The 21,493-nt window shown below is 35.1% G+C and overlaps 1 protein-coding gene across 11 annotated transcripts in view; it reads left to right on the top strand.

Annotated features, from left to right (window-relative positions):
• The window catches only part of VPS13B (vacuolar protein sorting 13 homolog B), a 491,427-nt gene that overhangs the window by 200,870 nt on the left and 269,064 nt on the right, over nucleotides 1–21,493 (top strand). For all 11 annotated transcript variants that reach the window (XM_074815029.1, XM_074815038.1, XM_074815049.1 and 8 more), the window contains one exon: nucleotides 19,082–19,191. In XM_074815029.1, the coding sequence (XP_074671130.1) occupies nucleotides 19,082–19,191 (110 nt within the window). The remainder of the gene's footprint in view (nucleotides 1–19,081; nucleotides 19,192–21,493) is intronic.

Genomic DNA, 21,493 nt, shown 5'->3' with positions numbered 1-21,493 from the left:
GCCTTAAGAGTATATTTTTAAGCTTTTCTTTTGGGAATCCAACCTGGTAGATCTTGCCATACAGTTAAATACTTTGGGTCACTTTTGAGTACTGGATTTCCACTCAGACCATCAACATTGCTGGAATTTCCCATGCTACCATTTTCTGTTGGTTCTCCCAAACTTATCAAAGGACCAAAAGATAATGCCAGTCTGCTGCACTTAGTTGATTTAAATATTACCTGACCATGATCTTACATAACTTCAAAAAAAAATCTATCATGCAAGCAAACAAGAAAACAAACACCTCTTTTGTCCCATCCTCTAAAACTGCTTTTCCTACCACTGTCATCTTCAGTGTTAACAAAGGACTAACAACTTGCAACAAGTTTATTGGACACAAGGTGTATTGGTACCCCTTTTGTCCCCAAATGCAGATACAGTTTTTACTCATTCCAACAAAGTAAATTTTGTAGTTGAAATTTCACAGAACAGTGTGTGTGTATATATGTAAATTGGATATGCTCCTTTGTAATTCCCCAACAGAGGTGACAGAATCCTCCTCCTTTATGTGGAGCTTCTGTAGGGGCACTGGTCCATTATTCTGCCCATGTAACACAGCTGAATTTGACCTGGATCACCAGAGGGCACTGCTGGGTCTCTTTAGGGGGCCATACTGTTAGTCTATGTCTGGGAGATAGTTGATGGCTACAGAAGAAGCTGGATTTTTAAAATAATCTATTGTCTGATAATACCTGGTTTCCTTCTTGATCCAATAAGCGATCTGGAAGGAAGATGGTGGAAGATACATTTCCTGTCTTTTTGGTGTGTTTTGTTGTTGTTCTTTGGGTTTGGTTTGTTTTTTTTTTTTTCTCCCTCAACTGTCCTTCCCCTCTTACAGTGGAAGCCTGATTCATGTATTCCTACTTCAGGCACCTAAGATATGATTCATTGGTTGACATCTAGGATCCACAGTTTCCTGGTAATCAATAAAAACATGCATTTCTGTGTGGCAACTCAGTGCTTCAGTTGGACAATATGAGAATTGCATTGCCTGGGAATAAATAATATTATATAATACATATGAATAAATAAAGTATGAATATAGTAAAGTAAAGGGAGATTATAGCTTCTCTCAGTATTTTTAACCTATTTTATTATTTTACACTGTATGTTCACTTTGTAATGCAGGATTAATGAGGAAAAGTTTCTTCACAAAAGACTATCTGTTTGAGTCTTCAGCTTAGAGACATTTACAAATATTTTGCACTAATGGAAAGAAGATATTCAGAACTGTAGGTTGCTGTGGAATGTGGGAATAGCAACAGGAAAGTAAATTTCCATGTAATAATGATCTACATTACATTTGAGCTTTATTGTTTGATTTATGCTATACTGAAGCTTGAGTACCATGAAGTTTGTGGCTAGAATACATGACTTTTTCTTATTCCCAGTGAGGTATCTAATGTGATAGAATCCTTGCATTTACTGTGAGAGTTACTTCTGTAGCTTCACTTCAAGCAGCTACCTGGGGGTAGTGCTGGTTTTGGTGTTATCTGCTATAGGCACTTCACATGAAGTGTATCTGTTATGTATTTGTTAGCATGAGGTTGTTGCCAGTACTTGAGAGTGAAAGAATGTGTAGAATTAGTATATGCCAGCCAGCGTGCCCTGACAGGGCTGGGGTTCTGTGAGTTGGGGGCATAGCTAGACCATCTGGAAGGATGGGCTAGTTCTGCAGGAGGGTGCTGGGACCTGTGTGTATTTGTTCTTCAAGTAGCATCTGTGAAGGATTCTCATCCCTTTTCTGAATGTGGTGGTCTCTCGTGACGGGAGTCTTCGCTAGTGCTGGAGGAGTCAGCATATCCTGTGAGAGTGGGAATAAATATGGTGTATAATTTGAGGAGGTTTTAAATAGAATTTTTTCTCTTCAGTTTAAAAAAAGAAAAAATTTCTACATCTCAGCATTTCTTTGTATTACAGTAACAGTGCTATCTCTTACATTAAAACTCTGTAGAATATATTAGAAGAATTAATGCTAAGTGGTTTTGTGATATCGGGAAGAAACTGTTAATGGTTGTACTTCTGTAAAATAATACAGGACTGAATTGTGAATTTTTATCATTAAATAGTTAATTGTGAGTATTTTATGGATTACCCCCATAATGTTCTCATTATAATAATAATGTTTCAGAGTATAAAATGTGCTGCACATCAAATATGTGGTGTTCAAAACCTCATCTATAAAGTACTATCTTTTTTCAGTGTCTGTAACTGCTTCACTAGCCACTACAGCTGGAGAGTATAAGATATGGGCACAACTACAAAAATTCAGATTAGATCCACAGATGATCTATTCATTAATTTGCTTTATTCCGCTTAAGTGAAAAAGTCATGTCTAATAAAGAAGTGTACAGTAGGTTCTTTGATGTTAAAAAGACTCATCTTTCATGTCCAAGAACCCTTTTTTTTTTTGCCTTGATTTTTAAGCACAATTAGTATTCGTTAAGTTGTGGTCTGACACAAAATAGATGTTTAAGGCAGATTGTTTTTAGCTGGTGTTTTACCTTTATACCATACTTCTGGGGCAGGAGACTTACAACTTTCATACATGTATTATATTTAAAGAATATTTGATCTGATTGTAACCTATGATTACACAACCTGGGACAGAGATGTAAAAGTCAAAGTTTAAATAAGGTTAATCTTGCCATCCATGTTTACCTTAAATTTTGAACTCCAGCATCTTTTGACACTGGATACATTTGCTTATTGTGTTTCTCACAACTGAGTTTCATTTACATTTAAATACTACTTTTGTGTTTTCTTTCGCTCTTACTATGCTACTGTGATTGGATTATGAATATCGTAGTATTTCTTTTTCATCATTGTTAGAATTATTTCAGATATGGACATCTTTTTTTTAGTGGCTGGGAATTTTAATAAAATTCAGTTTTAGCCTGTTTTAATCAAAAACATGCATTAAACATCCATTGAAATCTGTTATCCTGCTCTTGTGTAGCTAAACATATTGACAAGTGAGGAGAACTAGACAATCATGTATTAAAAAATACAAATCTTTTAGGCTGTTAAATAACATTTCTTGTAAATTTGTAAACACGCTGCAAATTGTTAAAACAGAAAATGATAATAATGCAACTTGTGATAAAGATGTTCTGAGTTGTATGGTCATGTGAAAAGTATTAACGTAGAATTCGGTGTATAATCATATGAGTTACAAAGAATATGTAAGGGTACTAGGGATAGTTGCATTTAATGAAATAGCTTAGGGTGCTGTCAGGTCTTCTGAGATTTGTCAGATGCAGACACTAATGTAAGCATGCTCTTGTAACCAGAAAGTACTACAAGGAGCACAATAATGTGCTTGGTTACTCTGTGTACCTTGCTATTTTTATAGCAATCCATGCAGGAGCTTTCTGGCTGATGGTACAAGAATTTAGAGCAGATTCTATCAAATAATGTACTTCCAATACATCTGTAACTATAGCAGACTGCTGTTGTGAGCCTCCCTGTTTCTTTCTCCGAGGCACACCACAAATGCAACTGCATTGATCTGAATAGAAGTTACTTTCCTTAAATTAAGGAGATACTCAAGTTAGTTACTGTGTAAAAACAACTTGGATATTCCTAGCGATGACATGAAATAATTTTCTGGCAAATTCTCTGGATTTTAAGTAACAACAAAGATTCTTTTCTTTACATATATGTGTAAAATAAGAATGTGAAATTGAGATATTCAAGTCAGTCATATTAACTATTCATCTGCTTTTACCTTGGACTGAAGACAGCTAAGTAAACAGAATTATTTTGAGTTGGACACTGTTTAGCATCTAGCTTGTCACTCTGGAAATAGCTGAGCATAGATTAATATTTACAGAAAATTTATGTGATTTTAATAATCTTTGAACTTGGTATAAACTTACATAAAAGGAGAAACCAGCTATGCAGCAACAGCAACAGTAACAAAGCAGATAAAGCTTATTCCACATAAAATTAATGATGTGGTAAGGAGCAGGAAGCAAACTGAAACACAGCATGTATGGTACTGCCCCTTTTGTTAACAGTATGTATCAACTGGTTTTCTGTTAAACCCATGATTTAATGTAACTTTAAAATTACTCAGTCCATGTTCCAACATGAAGTTTTGTTAGAATGACAACTGCATGCTTGAAATGCTTATACATCAGTCACTTTTTAAACAGTTTTTAAATGTTCTCACCAGTTAAAAACCAAACAACCCCACCCTACCCTCCCCCCTCCTGAAAAGCCAAACCCAAAAGCCAAACCCAAAAGATTCACTTAGTATCACAAAACATAAAGCTGTAAACAGGCATAAGACTTCATAAACATCTGCATTTTATTCCAGAAATCTGGTTTCTACATGCAGTGTTATAATTGTAATAAAGAACTATGGGGTTAATGAGCTGGGTAAGAAGCAGCTGGTCACAATTATTTCCCTTAATATCAAGAAAATGAAGATGAGGTAAAAGCCTCTAGCTTTTTTTCCTGTTACAGGTACAGAAATTACATAGTATGCTTGCTGTTATGTTCATCTATTGGTTTTAGAACTGGCACCTCTCCAGCCCCAGCATAGAAATACAGCTCTGAGATACCTGAATTAGCAAACAATTTGTTTAGTTAGTGCTGTGACTACATGGTAGGGACCATATAGGGCCCTCAACATGGGGTGTCAGGTGGAAATTTTAAAATTGCATGGAATATCCAAAGTAATGTTATAAGTAAACACTCCTTTTAACATTTGATTGCTTAGAACTCTCTTTGATTATTTTCTTATTGTTTTTACCTCATTGGATTTCTTTTTTAATAGTCTGATGTGTGCACTAATAAATGGAGGAAAACTTGATCTAAGTAGTTTGTAGCAGATACGGTTTTGCTGATCTGTAAAATATGATGCAAGAGCACATACCACGTTTTTGGAGCACATCCCCAGAAGATCTGCTCAGAAAATCAGTATTCTGAAGACATCATGATATATTGTTAGCCATCTGCAGGAATATTTGCTTTGTAAATAAACTCAGTGTTCTTATAATGCTTGTGCAGATGTTTTATAGCATTTACTTAACGCTTTTTTTGCTAAGAATCTTAAATGAGGTTTGTAAAATCATAAAGCTGCAGTGTTCAGCTTACTGCCAAAATAATACTAAAGGTTAGATGTTTCTGTTTATTTGTAACATTTCTCTCAGAAGACACTATAAAAATGTGAAAGCTGGTTTCACTTAAAAATCAGTTTTTCAAGGCAACGTATTTAAAAACTTCCACTGTGGCCTAAATGTATGACAGCACTTTCTGCACTTCTACTAGTTAAGAGATGCAGTTTTGTAATTTACCTTACCTGTGATTTTTCCAGTGTCCATACTGGGGAAGTTTATGTGCTTTTAAAAAATAATAATAAAAAAATAATAAACAATTTTTTTGTACATAATAGCCAGCTAGACGGTGTTGTTGATATTTTTAATGAGGAGAACCATTCACTCAAGTCCAAAAGTGAAAGTAAAATTCCTGCTCTCTAAATAGCTAGGAAGTGTTTTAAAACACTGACTGAACTAAAAAACATTTCCGATTTATTAATCAAAATGCATGCAATCAATTAAATTTTATCTTGTTTCAAGTTTTTTTAAAAGTTTAGCAGTGATGGAAAGAGGTTTAAAAGCAGATTTGAAAATAGGTATGCTTACATAATAGTATAACTAATGCTTTAATAGATATTAAACATAGTTAATCTAATACAGATTTCCTATAATTCAGAAATATTAGGTATGAGATTTAGCAAGCCTGTCCCTAATAACTTCTTGATTAGATCCCCATGAGTGAGAAGATACTGATCATAAGTCTTGATGCTATTCAAGAATGCGTATTTTAGTCTAAAAGAAAATGAGTTTACTGTATTAGGTGTTTCAGGTTTTGGATGCATCATGACTAGCTCTTGGGAATTTTTAGAATAATTTATCCTAACAGCTGACCTGAATGGTATGTTTGAAGTTTACAAACATGCTGGTATTGAGAAGAGTAACTTAGTTCTACATCAAGTGAATGATGCAGTAATTTTGAAACCACTAGTAAACATTAAATAACCATTTCCCTGTTCACTGTGGGTAGAAATAAACTGCAGAAACTGGTTTTATTTTGTAGTTTTGTGCACCAGTTTCTGAAGTGAAAAGGCTAACAGTTGCTTTTTCTGCTTGCTGCATTGGAGGCTCACAGCTTTGTTTCAGGCAAAAGAATAAAGCAACTTTTATATAAACTAGTTTAGCAATATGGATATCTTTAAGGATACTCTGAATGCTATATTTAATTGATTTTTTTAATAATACGTTAAGAAATTTATACTGTACTGTGCCATGAAGATCACCTTTAACTTAATCCTTTGATTTTATGCCTTCTATATGACCTGTAAAGACATGTGTTTATTATTTGTCTATTGGTGATCTTGATAACATTCACTATATTATAGAGAGAAGTTATTCCAATAATTCAGGATTTTTGTTAAATTTACCTGGAAAACTTTATCTCTATGAATTGTAAGATTATTTTGGTTTATAAATATACTTCAAAAATATTCAAAATTGCCCTAAGTAACAAAGGCAGAATGATCAACCGTCTCCTCCGGTATTACTCATGCTGGTGCTTCATGTTGGATCTTTTATTTTCTGGCATTTTTAACATTAACTGCTTCATCTCTGCAAAAGAACTGTGATGGGCTTTCCCTTGTCCAGCTGAGTCGTCTTTAGTCTGTATCTGTTACATTCATAGTGGTAGTCACCGTTGTCTATAGAGTCTGTATTACTGTACATTTCTAATAGCATAAATGCTAGTTTAGGAGATGTCCTGGTTTTGGCTGGGATAGAGTTAATTTTCTTCCTAGTAGCTGGTACAGTGCTGTGTTTTGGATTCAGTATGAGAATAATGTTGATAACACGCTGATGTTTTAGTTGTTGCTAAGTAGCGCTTATCCTAAGTCAAGGACTTTTCAGTTTTCCATGCTCTGTCAGCAAGCAGGTGCACCAGAAGCTGGGAGGGAGCATGGCCAGGACAGCTGATCCGAACTAGCCAAAGGGATATTCCATACCGTAGGACGTCATGCTCAGTATATAAACTGGGGGAAGTTGGCTGGAAGGGGAGGATTGTTGCTTGGGGACTGGCTGGGCACTGGTCAGCAGGTGGTGAGCAATTGCATTGTGCATCACATGTCTTTCTTGGGTTTTATTTTTCTCTCTTTGTTATCTCCCTTCTCATTATTATTATTGTTATTGTAGTATTTTATTTCAGTTATTAAACTGTTCTTATCTCAACCTATGAGTTTTACTTTTTTTTTTTTCCTGATTCTCCTTCCCATCCCACTGGAAGTGGGGAGGAGTGAGAGCGGCTGTGTGGTGCTTAGTTGCCAGCTGGGGTTAAACCACAACAGGAAGTTACCAAATAATTAGAAGTACATGTCATTATCAATTCCTCTTTCTAGCTAGTATATATGAAACTCTTCTAGAAAGGGATAAAATCAATACCAGAAAGGTGCAATTTTACATTTCATATAGAGACAACTGAATCTGTGTTTAATGGAGTAATTGTTTATTTCTAGGTTTTTTATTTATTTGCAAGAAGATTATACAAAGGAAAGCTCTTTATTCTGCTCAGTTTGCTAGCATACCAGATGAAAGTTAGAGAAATAACAGACAAAACTGCAGGCAAGGAATTCAGATTGTACTATAAGCATTAAATATGCTGATATGTAAATTCAGTCAGAATTTTAGGCAATTTCACAATATGCAGCAAAGGAGCATTTCTCCTTGGTATTTGTGCTGTGTGGGAATTTTTCAGTTAGTATATCTGTATATTTTGAAAAAGTCCTCCCGTATGTAATGTAGTTAATTTGAAATCTTCTTTCTAGAATCTCTTGAAACTATAGCACATTCCCAAGACTTTCTGAAGCCAGCTCCCCTCCACTAGGTGTGAATAGTTATTTCCAAATTTGAGATGTCAGTTAGTCCATGCCTGTTTGTGTGTCTTCTACAACCACTTCAGTATATGTGGAGATGCTTGTCTGTTCTCCCTCCTTTCTTACATGTAGGCTTCATAATTTGAGGAAGGCTTTTTAGTTTTATGACAGGTGTAACTCTATCAAAATGGTATTGTAAAGCTCAAAATCAAATTAATGGGCTTGTGGAATTTCATTCAAATGTGGAGTTAATATGATGTTATTAAGTTTACCTTTAAAACGTAATTTTCCTTGTTTGTGTAAATTGAGCACAGATTCCATTAAATGTTTTTTTATGTCTGTGTACTATCATTCACAAATGCAAGTCCCTTTTGAAATTATTGCCTATGCAGACATCTGCTGCTAAAAGGCCCAGGATTGACAGTCCCTTAGAAAACCTGCCCATTTTATGTTCATAGTATCTAAAACTTGTATTTCTTTCCCACTAAGGAACCAAGCACTACAAATCTTGTATTTTTCAAAGTTGTTGGTTGGGTTTTTGTTTTGTTTTGTTTTTTTAAAGAAGGCATTTGCTTTCAACTTGAGCCCTATGTATCAAGTTTCTGTTGGTGTGCACATATTATTAAAAAAAAAAAAAAGGAAAAAAAAAAAAACTTTATGGTAGAACTGCCCATGTAACTTTACATATCTTGTAGCAGCACAACTTTGACAGTGTAACATGCTGTGGCTATTTTTATTCTGGCTCATTGTTTGGCAACTCATATGCTAATTTATTGAAATCTTGAACCACTGGTCTAGAGCATGAAGTTTTCTTAAGCAATGTAAAGGAATATATGAATTAATTAGGAATTTCTATTTAGAAGACACATAGTTTCACATTCTTTCTCTACTTAACATTTCTGCTATTGAAAAGCATAACCTTATGTGGAATTTCCACTGTAAAGCTTGCTTTTCTTAAATTATTTTCTTATTCCTCAACCTCTGTGTCTATCAGTCTGTTCTTTTAATTGAGCACCTAAGAAATTGTGTGAAATCTTTTGTGTTTCCTGTTGGCTCTGAGAAGCTGTAATGTTTAAGAAAAAAAGAAACAGAAACCATAGCTGTATATTATTGAAATTTCTTGTAAGAGAAGGCACATGAGGCATCTACTGCTGAAGATTCCAATTTTATAACATAAAAGTGCAAGACCAATTGGTATCCATAGTCACAACACTACAAATGTTTAACTGCTGAAGAAGGAATGAAAATAGCTCCCTTGGTGTGGCCCTGTTGCCATAGGGGAAGAATCCTGTTGCAATTCCCAGAGGAATACTGCTGTAAGAAACTGCAAAATAGCATTTTGGCAGATGATAGTGAGGTGTTTATAAATACAGAAGCTGAACTGTATTAAGAAACTTGGCAGTTTTCAGAGCATTTGCTGTTTTTAGTTTAAATACCATATTTTAAAAGTAACAAACTGAAGACTGTATTGAAAATCACTTAGAAGGCAATAGATTGAGGCATTGCTTGTTTTAACTATATCATTAGTTCCCAATCTTCCTGTAATAATGTGTCACAATAGAAGAAAAGGTGTGCTGGCACTCTACCAATCCGGCCATAGAGAAAGAGAGAATTCAGTCCTGATATCAGTGTGCTCATGTATATTGTGATGCACGGTTAACTGCCTACAGATCGTAGAAATTGTGATTTGTAAACTAAATATAGTAAAGCTTCACACTGCTGTTTTTCATAGTAGTAAAGTTGAGAGAGCTTATGAGGTATTCTTATAGCTTAGTTAAGGGTAATACGTTTGGATCATGACTGATGCTACTCTCTACATTATTAGAGATGATGGCATGTGGTCCTTTCTTCCTGCTGGGACATGGGTGAAGTCAAGTATTCCAGCAAAGATCTATTTCCCATGATTTCAGAGCCTTGGAGCAGACCTCAGCTATTTCCTGCTTTTTTAAGCTGAATGAGATATTGATAATTCTGATGTCATCTTCCTGGCTGTTTTTCTGGGCTGAGAATTGCCCGGTATAGATGTCTTTGTTATGAAGTGAAGAGTAAGTCTGAACTTTAAAGACAAAGGTAAATCTGTGCTTCTTTTCAGATGTCCTCCTCCATATCTCTGACTTTACAGGTGCTCCACAAGTCTAGGAGTGGTTCTATATGACTAATCCTTTCAAACCCAGCCTATTTAAGATGGCTTTGAGCCTTTTGCTCTCAGTTTCTCCAGTGTTTTCTTGCTCCACATGAGCTATTCACCTAGAACCCTGTAAGTTTGCACGCGGATCAGCCTTACACTAAACCATCTCATAATAGGTCATATAGTTTTTCAGCCTTGTCTATCCCTTTTTGAAAACGTCCTAATTCACAGCAAGAAAGATCACACGATATATTTCTTATCCAAGTCAACTATGGTCTTTAACCAGCTGTTATGCAAGCTTTCAACTGGAGCGTTCAGACTGTCTTTTAGATCTTGAAGAGTAGTCATTTGTCCATCAGAATGCTTTAGTTTCAATTTCAGTTCATTCCAGCTGATGCAGAGTTGTTTGATTCTCACTGTCCTTGCAGTCCTGTAGTCCTGCAAGCAATAAAAAATTTGAGGCTTTCCCTTTCCAAGAAAACAGTCTTCCTGATATTCTGCATTCCCTCAAAGAGGGTTGAGACTATCCATGAGCAGGTAGGAATTTTTGGACAAAGCTCCTCCATCCACTGAAAGATTTTACTCAACAATCATTCTGTCAGACATTATTTCCCTCACTCACTTGTGAGAGGTCTTTGTCCATTGACTTGTGTTTTCTCAGTGGCTTGCCTCTCCATGGCCCTTTAGCCTTCAGCTGATGTTCTCTGTGCAGAAGCTTCTGTGTGGAATTTGGAGGTTTTTTTAATCAAACTGTGCTGCAGGATTGTCTACAATGATTAGAACTCACTTGTTGCCACCTGGAGACTCCGGTATCTTCATCAATTAATGTCTGTGTAAACAGTGTGTAAAGTGCAGCTACTGGTGGTACTTACACATCTGTATACACACTTACCAAAACAATGCAATCAGAAAAATCTAGAAATAATATGGCATTTTGAAAAAAGGTTCTGCCATTTTCTAAGGCTCTGAGGTCCACATCCAGGTGGTTTGGACCTGGAGTTGTTCAAAACCCCTTTGCTTTGGAGTTGACTGTAGTAAATAGACAATCATTTAAAAATGAAGAAAAGAAAATTACTTAACCAGTAAGTGAAATTCAAGATACACATGTGTATACATTTTTATTTCTGTGCTCTCTGCTCTGGGATTTGGAGAATGTATAATGCTTTTGGCACAGAGCATAGAGTGAATCAGGGAGCATAAATACTGAATGAATGTTATTGTGAAATAGAAGTTTCCAGGTTTGAATGCTTAAAACTGACCCTTTTGACTGACCAGAGCTGCATGCAGTGTTCTCAATATCTGTGTACACAATGGATTTACGCAGTGGTACGAATTATATTTTCTATTTTATTGCCTGTTCCTTCCTTTCTACTGAACATTGAGGTAACACTTTTCTGGAATAAACAGAAAACTTGTTTTCTGAGTCAAAGCAGTCAGCTCAGTTATAATTTTATATGTAAAGTTAAGATATGAGGCAGCGATACCAGTAGGAAAACTATGTTTATCTGTATTGAATTGGGTGGGATACTTTGGGAGTTCTTTGGTCAGCCGTGTTCTTGGTTACTCTGGATAGCTCAGCAGAGTTGGTCATCACATTAATCTCCTGGAATGTCTTAGGGGAGTGCAGGTCCCTGCAGGGCTCTGCCTTCTTCCATAGTGAGGATTACCATGTTTTCCTATCACTGTTTCTTTTCTCTCAAATAATTTATCCAATCTCAAATTATTTATCTATTTAACTTCCTCTTTTATCCCTTATAGGTAGCATAGTTTCTTTAAAAGTCTTTGATGGAACACCTTGTGGAATTTGTGTAGGGAATTCCAGTAGTAACTGAATCTGCTTCATTCTTATGTTTGTTGATTCCTTAGGAGAACATAGTTTTGAGCCATAGTATTTCTTATTTTATAATTAAATTAATTCACATTTTTGTTTCAGAATACAATATGATCCAAAAGTGATACTAGGCTCCTGAGACCAAGTGAAAGAAGTGATTTTTCTGCCCTACTCCTCTCAGTGCATTAAATATAGGAATTAGCAAAATTCTTGTTTAACAAAAAATATCCCTATGAATGTTTTATTTTTAATCTGCTTTAGAAGATGTCGGTTTTCAGTAGTTCAACAGAAATCCATCCCATGGACTTACTGCTTTCTACAAGTGAGACTAAAGGTCCTTATAAACTGCAAAATAGCCACCACAGCCTTTAAAACAGTATTGAAAAAGGTCTCAGCCAAGAAGAGCAAACAAAAAATTAGGAAAATTGCCTCATAGTTTCTTCAGAGCACCAAACAACTTTTTACTTTAATGGAATGTACCATCTCTTGATCTGTGAGTAACTGCAAGTTGTGCTGGTTCCGTATGGAAAATGAAAAGGAACAGCCTTGACATTACAACACGTATTTGAGTTCTTTTGTTGCAGAGCTAAACAATCTAAAATTCTCAAACCTTTGTTAGCATTTGGAAAACCTGGTCAGGTATGATCCAGTTCATATAGTTTATGGCATTAATTAAAAGTCTAAGTAATCTTTGTCATACATGTAATTGTGGTGATATCAGATACAGAGGCAGAACTGTTGGTAGCCTGAGAGCTAACTCTTTTATAAGTATCATCATGCTAGCAGAGCAGATCTTATCCATGAAGCTTCATAATAAACAGTCTAAGGAGTCAGATTGATTAGATTTATAACATCAAATGTTAGGTAACTTTCTATTGGGACTGGGGGGGGGGGGGGGGGGGGGGGGCGGGGGGGGAGGACAAAGGGACCAGACTTTGGTAGATACCTTTGTAAATGGAAGTGGTTAGTTGTAAGCACTACAGGGTTTCTGAATACCCACTTGCATAGTGCCATTTCCAGTAACAGCCTCTGCTTGGAGTCAGTTTGGGCCACTGTGCATTTCCTGAGTGCGAACATAAGTCTCTGGGCAACTTGAATGTTGTATTTCTCCCCATTTTTTATTTTATTTTTTTTTTATAAATAAAACAAAGCAAGTGTTCTAAACACTTCATGTTTTCTAAAATATTCATATAATTTTATTCACTCACTGACAATATGGTTTTGAAGTCATTATATCTTTGTTTCTATCTGTATAGTCCTTTCTGTTAGTTTAATTTAGAGCTTTTCATTCTCCTTATATTTACAGAATAGTAAGTGTGATGGTTAAATATATAAACAGGACCTAAAAGTGAACATAGGAAATGAATCTTGAATGAGACATTCTTGCATTGAAAATCCTAGAAATTAAGGAAGAGGTGCCATGCAGCTAAGCATAGGACTATTACTGGTTTGTTTATTCATAGAGATGATTCAGTAATCACACAAATAAAGCTGACATTTCTGTATACTACAGCTGCCTACATGTTTCCTCTTTTTCTTGATTGTTACTATTAAATTGTTTCCCTGAACCCATGTCACCATATTCTCTAAAGGAAATTAAAGTTTTGCTCAAATGAATTTTGGAAAACAAAGCAGCCTTTCAAGATAATTTTTTTTCAAAAACATATATCAAACAAGTTAAATATGAGTATTCTACCATTTTTTTGAAAACTTGCATCTCATATGTCATAACATTTTTCCTCAGTAAGAAAGACAAAATACTAAATAGACTCAATTCTATTCTTAAAATCAAAGGGCAGAGATGATATGAAATGACTGAGGGTTGTTCTCCACACCTCTAATTTGATATACCTTGCAGATTGATTTGTAGAAATGTGGCTCCTTGTACTTCAGAAAAATGATGCCTGACATACAGGCCATTGTGTTAACCAATGTATTCAGCAGTTTTGTGTTTTGGCTCATTATGTTATGTCTTTGACTATAATTCTATGCTATAAATTCATAATTAAGCACTTGTGAGTATTTAGGTATGTATATTGATGGAGATAGCATGTTTATTTTCTTTAACCCTAACGGTGGCTTATCAGAACATTGAGTTGAAATTAGACCTGTGTGATTTAGTTATGATTAACACAAGTCACACCCCTACATTTATTTTTGCTACTAGTTACAGTGTGTACTTAGCTGTGGCACATAACTTTAACATCTGAATTCCATCCCTGGGTCCTGTTGTGTGATTTAATAACTTCACTTCTCTGCCTCACTTTCTCTGTTTTTGAAATAAAACTAATGATCCTGACCTCTTTTGTTTCAGCACTTTAATGCTTTTCTGCTATAAACCTCAGCAGGAGAGTTACAAGACCATGATAGCAGTAGAAGTACATTCCTACTGTCTGTTTCCAAAGATTAAAAGCTTTTTTTTGTTTTAATTTAAAAAAAGGGAGTGGTGTTAAGATATTGGGGTGTATGTATGCTTGAGCAAAGAATAACTATTGTATGTAGGAACTGTTTGATATTACAGACCAAAGCACCTTAGTTCATGGGAAAATGTTACCCCACTCCTGTTTTACTGAAATATTCTAACATTGGTCTAAGCAACTAAACTAATTGATCTTAGAGTTATTTTAATGACTTGTGAATGTAAAACTCTGTGAAAGTACGGTAGACTTGGAGAATTTTATCCGAAGTAAAATTGGGATAATGTTTACATAAAAGACCATCTGTAATCATTCAAGTCAACCTTGAATAGGGAGAAATGCAGACATGTATTTCAGTAGTTAGACAAAATTTATTAATTTATTGTAGCTGGTATAATATAAAAATAATTTTTCACAATCGCATAAACTTTGATGTAGCTTGAAATACTGTTTTCCCTTGTCTGACTCAGCAATTCAGGATGAGATAAGCTGATTATTTTGCAAGGCAGTCACATTGGCTTGTCAGTGATATTCCAAAGTGGACAGAAAGGTTGCATGTTTAATTTTTACGCTGTGTAACTGCAGTCTCTATTCTACTTCAGCTCTCATTCTTCAGCTTGGGATGTGACTGAAAATGGCTGTGGTGCCATAGGATAGCTAATTGGTAAAGCCTGTTTGGAATGTAGGTAAGCGAGCCATTTTGGCAGTAAGCAGAGTACTAAAGAACACTTTTTCCCTTAGTTGACTCCCAGGCTAAAATTAAACAAGAGTTAGATGTTTCCACATTTAGTGATTTACAATGCATCTGTTCTGAGTCAACTAGCAGAAAGAACTAATTACCTATATACTTTTATAAAAAAGAATTCTTCATTTGGGTATAATATGCAGATCTGCATTTTTATAGTATGCCTTAGTGGAAATGCCCTTCAAAACAGTAAGATAAGAAGTAAAAAGATTATTTCTTCTTTCTGTTACTCTTTAAAATAATTGGATGATAAATTAATGATGCTAACTCAACCTGTATCAGCATGTGCTTATCATTCACATGTCCTGAGACATCTAGGAGTCATGAGCTCAATGCTAAAATAATTTATGGTGCAGTTTATATAGGGAGATAGTGTAATGTTTTCTTTAGTTACTTAAATTTTTCTTTAGTTTTCTTTAGTTACTAAAAATAAACAAAACTTGTGAGAATTAGTTTTTATTGTAGATCATTCCCTTTGTTCGTATTTGTGATGCCTCCCCAGTAGAAAGTGGGCATTAACTATAACTTCAGTTTCCTGGAGAGGTTTTTCAGTTCGATTTATAGGGGAATATCTAAAATGTGTTACTGAAAGTTTTTACTGGAAATAGCAATATAGATGTGTTTGGATACTGCATACACACAAAGCAGAATTTAGAAAGAATTCTGCCAGGGTGATCCTTTATTGTTGCAGAGATTTTTTGTTGCACTCAAGATGGGAGGAGGTGGTGGCAGAGCCAACCCAAGCACAGGAGGCCCCAGGTTATCCTCTGCGGGGCCCCCCTGGTCCCTTGAGAAGATGAGTGCTGTTGCTGCAGCTGTCATTGTCCAAGGAAGTTTGTCAAGAAGCTCATCTGCAGGATGAGAGTTGCAAGTGCAGCTGTGCTCTTCTGCCTCCTGTTCGTCCTCCTCTGCTGCCCACCTGCAGCCTCCCCTTGGTTCATTCCTTCAGGAGAAAGCTGAAAGTAGGGGAGGAAAGAAATTATTTGCCCAAACTGCACCTGGCATATGACACCCTGACTTGGAGGAGATTCTCAAACAATCAAAGATTACACGGTGTTGGGTTTAGCTTTCATTTTTCAAATCATTTATTAGATAATTGGCAAGAACTGGAATCTGGAAGGGAAACCTAGGGTAGTATGGGACTAAGTGTTTTTTCTGAAATGTAAATGCAATTAAAAGGAGAAAAAGGGAGGGGTGAAAAGAAAGTTCACCACAATCTTAATGAAATCCAGGAAACTTGAGCATTGCATTTTGACAGAGACAAAATAGCAATTAATTTTTTTGCTTAGACATGTAAGGAGTCTGCAGCCAACTTACAGCTTGGTCTTCACATCAGTGAGATCTTCCTTGATAACTGGGGGAGGGAATTCTTATTTTTTGGCATGAAAATACAAGTTTAAGAGGGTTTTTTTTGGGGGGGGGGGTGGGAGAGGAGGCAAATCTGAGAAACTTTTCTTTGACTGCATAGTTAGTTATTTTGAAGAAAGCTGTTACACAGAAAACAACTTTACATAGGTAATTTAACTGCTCTTTGAATGTAGTGGCTGAGTAGCAAATACAGCAGTAAATTTCAGTAATTCAGTGTGACAGAGGTGGCTTGGTAGGAGGCCAAAGTTACCTAACAGTCAAATTGAAAGGCAAATAATGTAATTGCTTATCTGACAACTTGTACTGCTCTTTTGGGTGTTTTTGTGGGTTTTTTTTTTGGTTGGTTGGTTGGGTTTTTTTGTCCCAGACACAAGCTATCCATGACAAAAGACAACTGGAAAAGTAAACTATTTTGCTCTTTGTTCTACCTTCATTTAAAACTTCATGGGATTGTGCTAGTGTGACTTCACTGAAGTGAAAAGATAGTTTCAGTGCAAAGCATGACTTACTTGTATTGAACTTCTTAGTTTTAGCTAATTTTTTGCAGTAAACAAGAAACTAAATTAGTGTTACTGTAGGCACGTGATGCTAGTTACTCAATTTTTTTAATATTTTTTTTTTTTTTCTATTCAGGAGTCTGTTATGAATGTGGGATTTTTTGTTGACTTTGCCTGTAGGCTGACTTTATTCCTCACTCTTTGGGAGGTCTCTGACTCCCACTTGTCATATCACATATACATTAAACCTTTCATTAAGTTGCTGACAACAGGCGGTATCTCTTAAAGACACAGGATTCTTTTATTTTGATGTCCAAGTATCTTTTAAAAGATAATGATTGTAGCATATACTTTATCAGTCCTCTAATACCTTCTCCTTTCTCCTGCTTCCTTTTTCTAGTCTCCTCCAGATTCTTCTGCAAGACATATTCACTGTTCTTCTTACTTGCACATTACCCCTTTACTTTATGCTTGACATTGGCTTTGCCTTAAATTGCAGATTTATTTCTAAGGTTTATTACTGACATTTAAAACCATCAGATCGCATAGACTAGTCTGTGTATAGGAGTTCCTCACAGTGTGTGTTCCAACTCCAAGCCTGTGCTAGGCGGATGATTTATCTTTGTGTATTTCTTGACTGCCATTTTCCCATTGTACTCATCAGGCTTTGCTTGTGTCGCCCCAGGTTGGTGGGTCTTCTGCCATTTGGAATTCAGCTGGTTATATACAATAAACTCATAACTTTTTTTTTCTTTCTCCATTTACAATTTTGGTGATGTATTATGTGTTTTGAGGCACATTTTTTTTGCTGTGCTTTTGGAAAGTACATTGAATTGCATGACAAGCTTTCTGAATGTATTTGAATTTATTATTACATTCAGATTGCTTCATAATTATATTGTATGCTACAGAGGAAATATATATTGCTTTAGGAACTCTGATTCTTTGAATTATAGAACTGCTGTAATTCTCTGGAACTTGGTGCTGGGACCTTCCAGGAACCAGGATTTCTGTTTTGATTTTTTTTTTTAATATTTATTTCATTATTTCATTTGTTTATTTGTTGTAAAATTGCAAAACTTATGTGAAAACTGCCTATTACTACTTGTCACGCATTTTCAATATAATCTATACCTTTGTGTTACATTAATCCATTTGCTTCTGGATTTTGCAACTCTGTAATTATGTTCTGCTGCAATAGATACTTTATCTGTACTACTAAAACAAAAGCCTCACTAATACATCATCAGATTTTTAATGCAGGTTTAATGGAAATAGTGCTTCATAAATTGGGTTTTAGTGTGCTTGACTTGAAGTATATGCTAAGATTTCTGGATACTGAGAATAGTTTTTCTCCTGTTTTGAGCCTTAAAGTTTCCCATGTATGTTTTTCTTCACAAATATAAGAAAACTAGAAGTTTAGTTTTAAGAAATTAAGATATAGTAGCCCTATCTTGTAATCCTAGGAGTCCAAAAGTGAGATATAATGAAAATGAGATATATTGTAAAAATGCAGGATAAAATCCTAGAAGCTCACAGTACCAAGGCTGCCAATGTTAGCAGAATTCAAAAATTCACCTTATTTTGCCTAACTAGTCCACTAAAGAATATTCATGACCACATTTACATGAAAAATGTTTATCCTGAGCAGCTTTGGGCAGAACACTAACCTAAAGTAGACCTGTGCCCTAGAACAAGTTTTTCTTTATTGAAGTTGTGGGGTGTAATGCATTATATTTTTCTCTTTCTGTCAAGAGTCTCATTGACTCATTTCTTGCATAATGTTATTGTTGGCTGCAAATCTGAGGAAAGGTGTGTATTCGGTTACACAGACAATTTTGTGAAAAAAAGCATTTTTCTTGGCAAAAAAATGTAATACGCAAAATCAAAATGCAATTCTCTGCATTTTTTTGTGTGCTTGTCCATAACACTGGCAGTGCTGGCCAGTTTCTCACTTTCAATAAGTTATTGAAATTTATGTTTTAATTAATACTCTTGATTGGAATTTAAAATAAATATGTACGTAAGCCCAATCCAAACAAAAGTCTGCATCAAAGATGATTTGTGTGCAAAAGAAATGACTATGTGTATGGAGATTCTTTAGCAGATAGCTTACATTTTCTTTTCTTTTCTGTGGTGTATAGGTGCAGTACTTTTGTCCAGTGTACAAGGATTAGCAATTAATGTTGATCCAGTCCTGTATACCTGGCTTATCTACCAACCTCAGAAAAGAGCCAGTAGGCACATTCAGCAGGTATGTATTTCTGGAGGAAAACGGGAGAGGGGAAACTTTCTCTTCCATGTATGCCAGTAGTGCATTCTTGTTCCACATATTTGTCTTCTGTCACCCTGTTGTTTGTAGTTTGCTGCACATACTGTTACTTTGAATTATTTAAAATGTTAAGTTTTGCATATTAAAGTTTTAATTTCACAGTGTTTTAATTTATAATGTTTAATGAAAAGAACAGAATGTTATTTGATGGTTACTGTTCAGTATCAGTATTTCGCAACTAGTTTTAACTACTGAGACCTTATAAGCCTTCTGAGTCTGAATAGTAAATCATGGTCTAACCATTTGCAATGGTCTATCAGATAATTGCATAACTTGTTATAAAATCACTACTGTTATTAAAGCCCATTTTAATAGGAGATGAACCATATGGTTCATAACTTGACATAAGTCTCAGATTCTGTATATAATGTCAAAACACATACTTGCATGCAAAGTGCTCAGAAAAGATACAAGAAGTTAAGGCTGTGGGTCTGTGTGTCACAGTGTTTTCTTTGACGTATTCTTGACTTTGATTTTCATGCCCCATACTCCTAACCTGGAAAGAACACAGATTTTGCCTGATTTTAAGCTTATTTATAGCTATTGTTTGGCAGACCAGTAGAATGTTCTAAAGCTTAAATTTGTCATAATTGATCAAACTAGTGGTCTGTGCAGCCTGATGTTCTGTCTCAGTTATAAGTGGTCAATTAGTAAGTGGTCAATTTAAGAATCTTTTGATATTTGTCTCCTAATTATAGAACACTATGCACATCAGGGAAGTTTCATACCAGGACCTTGAAGTGGGAGGATTATAATTTGATCTGTAAACATTTCTGTTTCTTGTGTGTAAGTGACCTTGTTAGGTAGCAATTGTCAAACATTAATTTGAGTCCTGTTAAGCTCGCTCTGCACCAGCACTGTCTGAAAAACTTCAATGTCTGAATTGCTGCTTTAGCGTTTTAATAACTTTACGCTGTTTTTAAATGTCTTGAGTGATTCTTCGTTCCTGCATCGTAACTGGAGTAGCACAACATTTCCTGGCATACCTCTTTTTTAAAACAGACCATTTATTTACTTTTGCAATACTGTCATGTATCCTTCCAAAATGTAATTGAGGTTGGTTATATCAAATGTTCATGTAAAAGTCTTTCCCTATCATTAATGTATGGGCTGTTACTCAGTGCTTTCTCTTTTGATTGCCCTTTTATACTGAGTGACTAGAGACGTATAGTGACTACATTAGGAAACTTATTTGTCCATTGTTTTGATCACCAGTGGCAAAATTTTTAACTGAATTTTGATTAAGTAGTTATTTTGTAATTTGTGTCATTACCTTATACAGGCTTCTAAATGTTGTTGTGATCTATTTCTGATTAAAATTACCATATCACATTTCTAATGTTATTAACATTTGGAGTTGCTTAGTCATTTGAAATTATTTTAAATGTGAATTTGTAAACCTAACTGTCAACACGATACTAGTTTCACTGTTAATCCAACTGTGGTAATACACTGCACATAATAATAAAAATTACAGTGTCTGTCATAGTTGTGAAGAAACTTTATTTAAAAAGAAAACTACACCTGTATTAAACTATCCTTAACCAAAGACTTTTTTCTTTATGTAATACTGTAATTATCCTAGGATAAGGATTCTAGTCAAAGTTACGGCCTTGTATATTACTTACTAGAAAAGTTTTAGCTTGTTACCATAGTCTAATTTGTGTTACAGAACAAAAATGCTCTGTACAACCTTCATAACTTTTGAATATTTAATGGAACAACTGTAAGACATGATGCTTTCAAGCAAGTGTTATGGTCAGAATGCTATTGTTTGATAAAGCTCTTTTCTATTTCTATTGCAACAGTAGAAAATACATCACTTTAGAATTCCTTGTGTGATTCAGAGATCTTAAATGTTAAGATATTTTATGTTTTAATGTCTACTTAATACAATATTTTGCTCTGTCACTTTGAGTAAGTTGAAATTGTGACTTCTATCTGAGAACACAGAGTCAGAAAATCTTTCAGCACATTTGATTCTGTATACACATTCTATCAAGTAATAACATTATGAGTTCAAGAAGTTAAATTAATTTATTTGGGACCACAACTATAGCCATGTAAACTTCTGATCGCATACAACATAAGGCTGGGATTGTTTGGCTCCCCACAGACAGGTATACCTTCACATACTGGAACTTCTTCAGATTTGTTTGCCTTTTAACTATTATTCTGGGATTCTTAGGTTTATAATGCTAATTTGGCAGTACATATATTTTAT

The sequence above is a fragment of the Strix aluco genome, chromosome 1 (genome assembly GCF_031877795.1).
Source record: "Strix aluco isolate bStrAlu1 chromosome 1, bStrAlu1.hap1, whole genome shotgun sequence".
Taxonomy (NCBI): domain Eukaryota; kingdom Metazoa; phylum Chordata; class Aves; order Strigiformes; family Strigidae; genus Strix; species Strix aluco.
The sequence above is the reverse complement of the archived record's forward strand: the minus strand, read 5'-3'. Positions and strand labels throughout refer to the sequence as shown.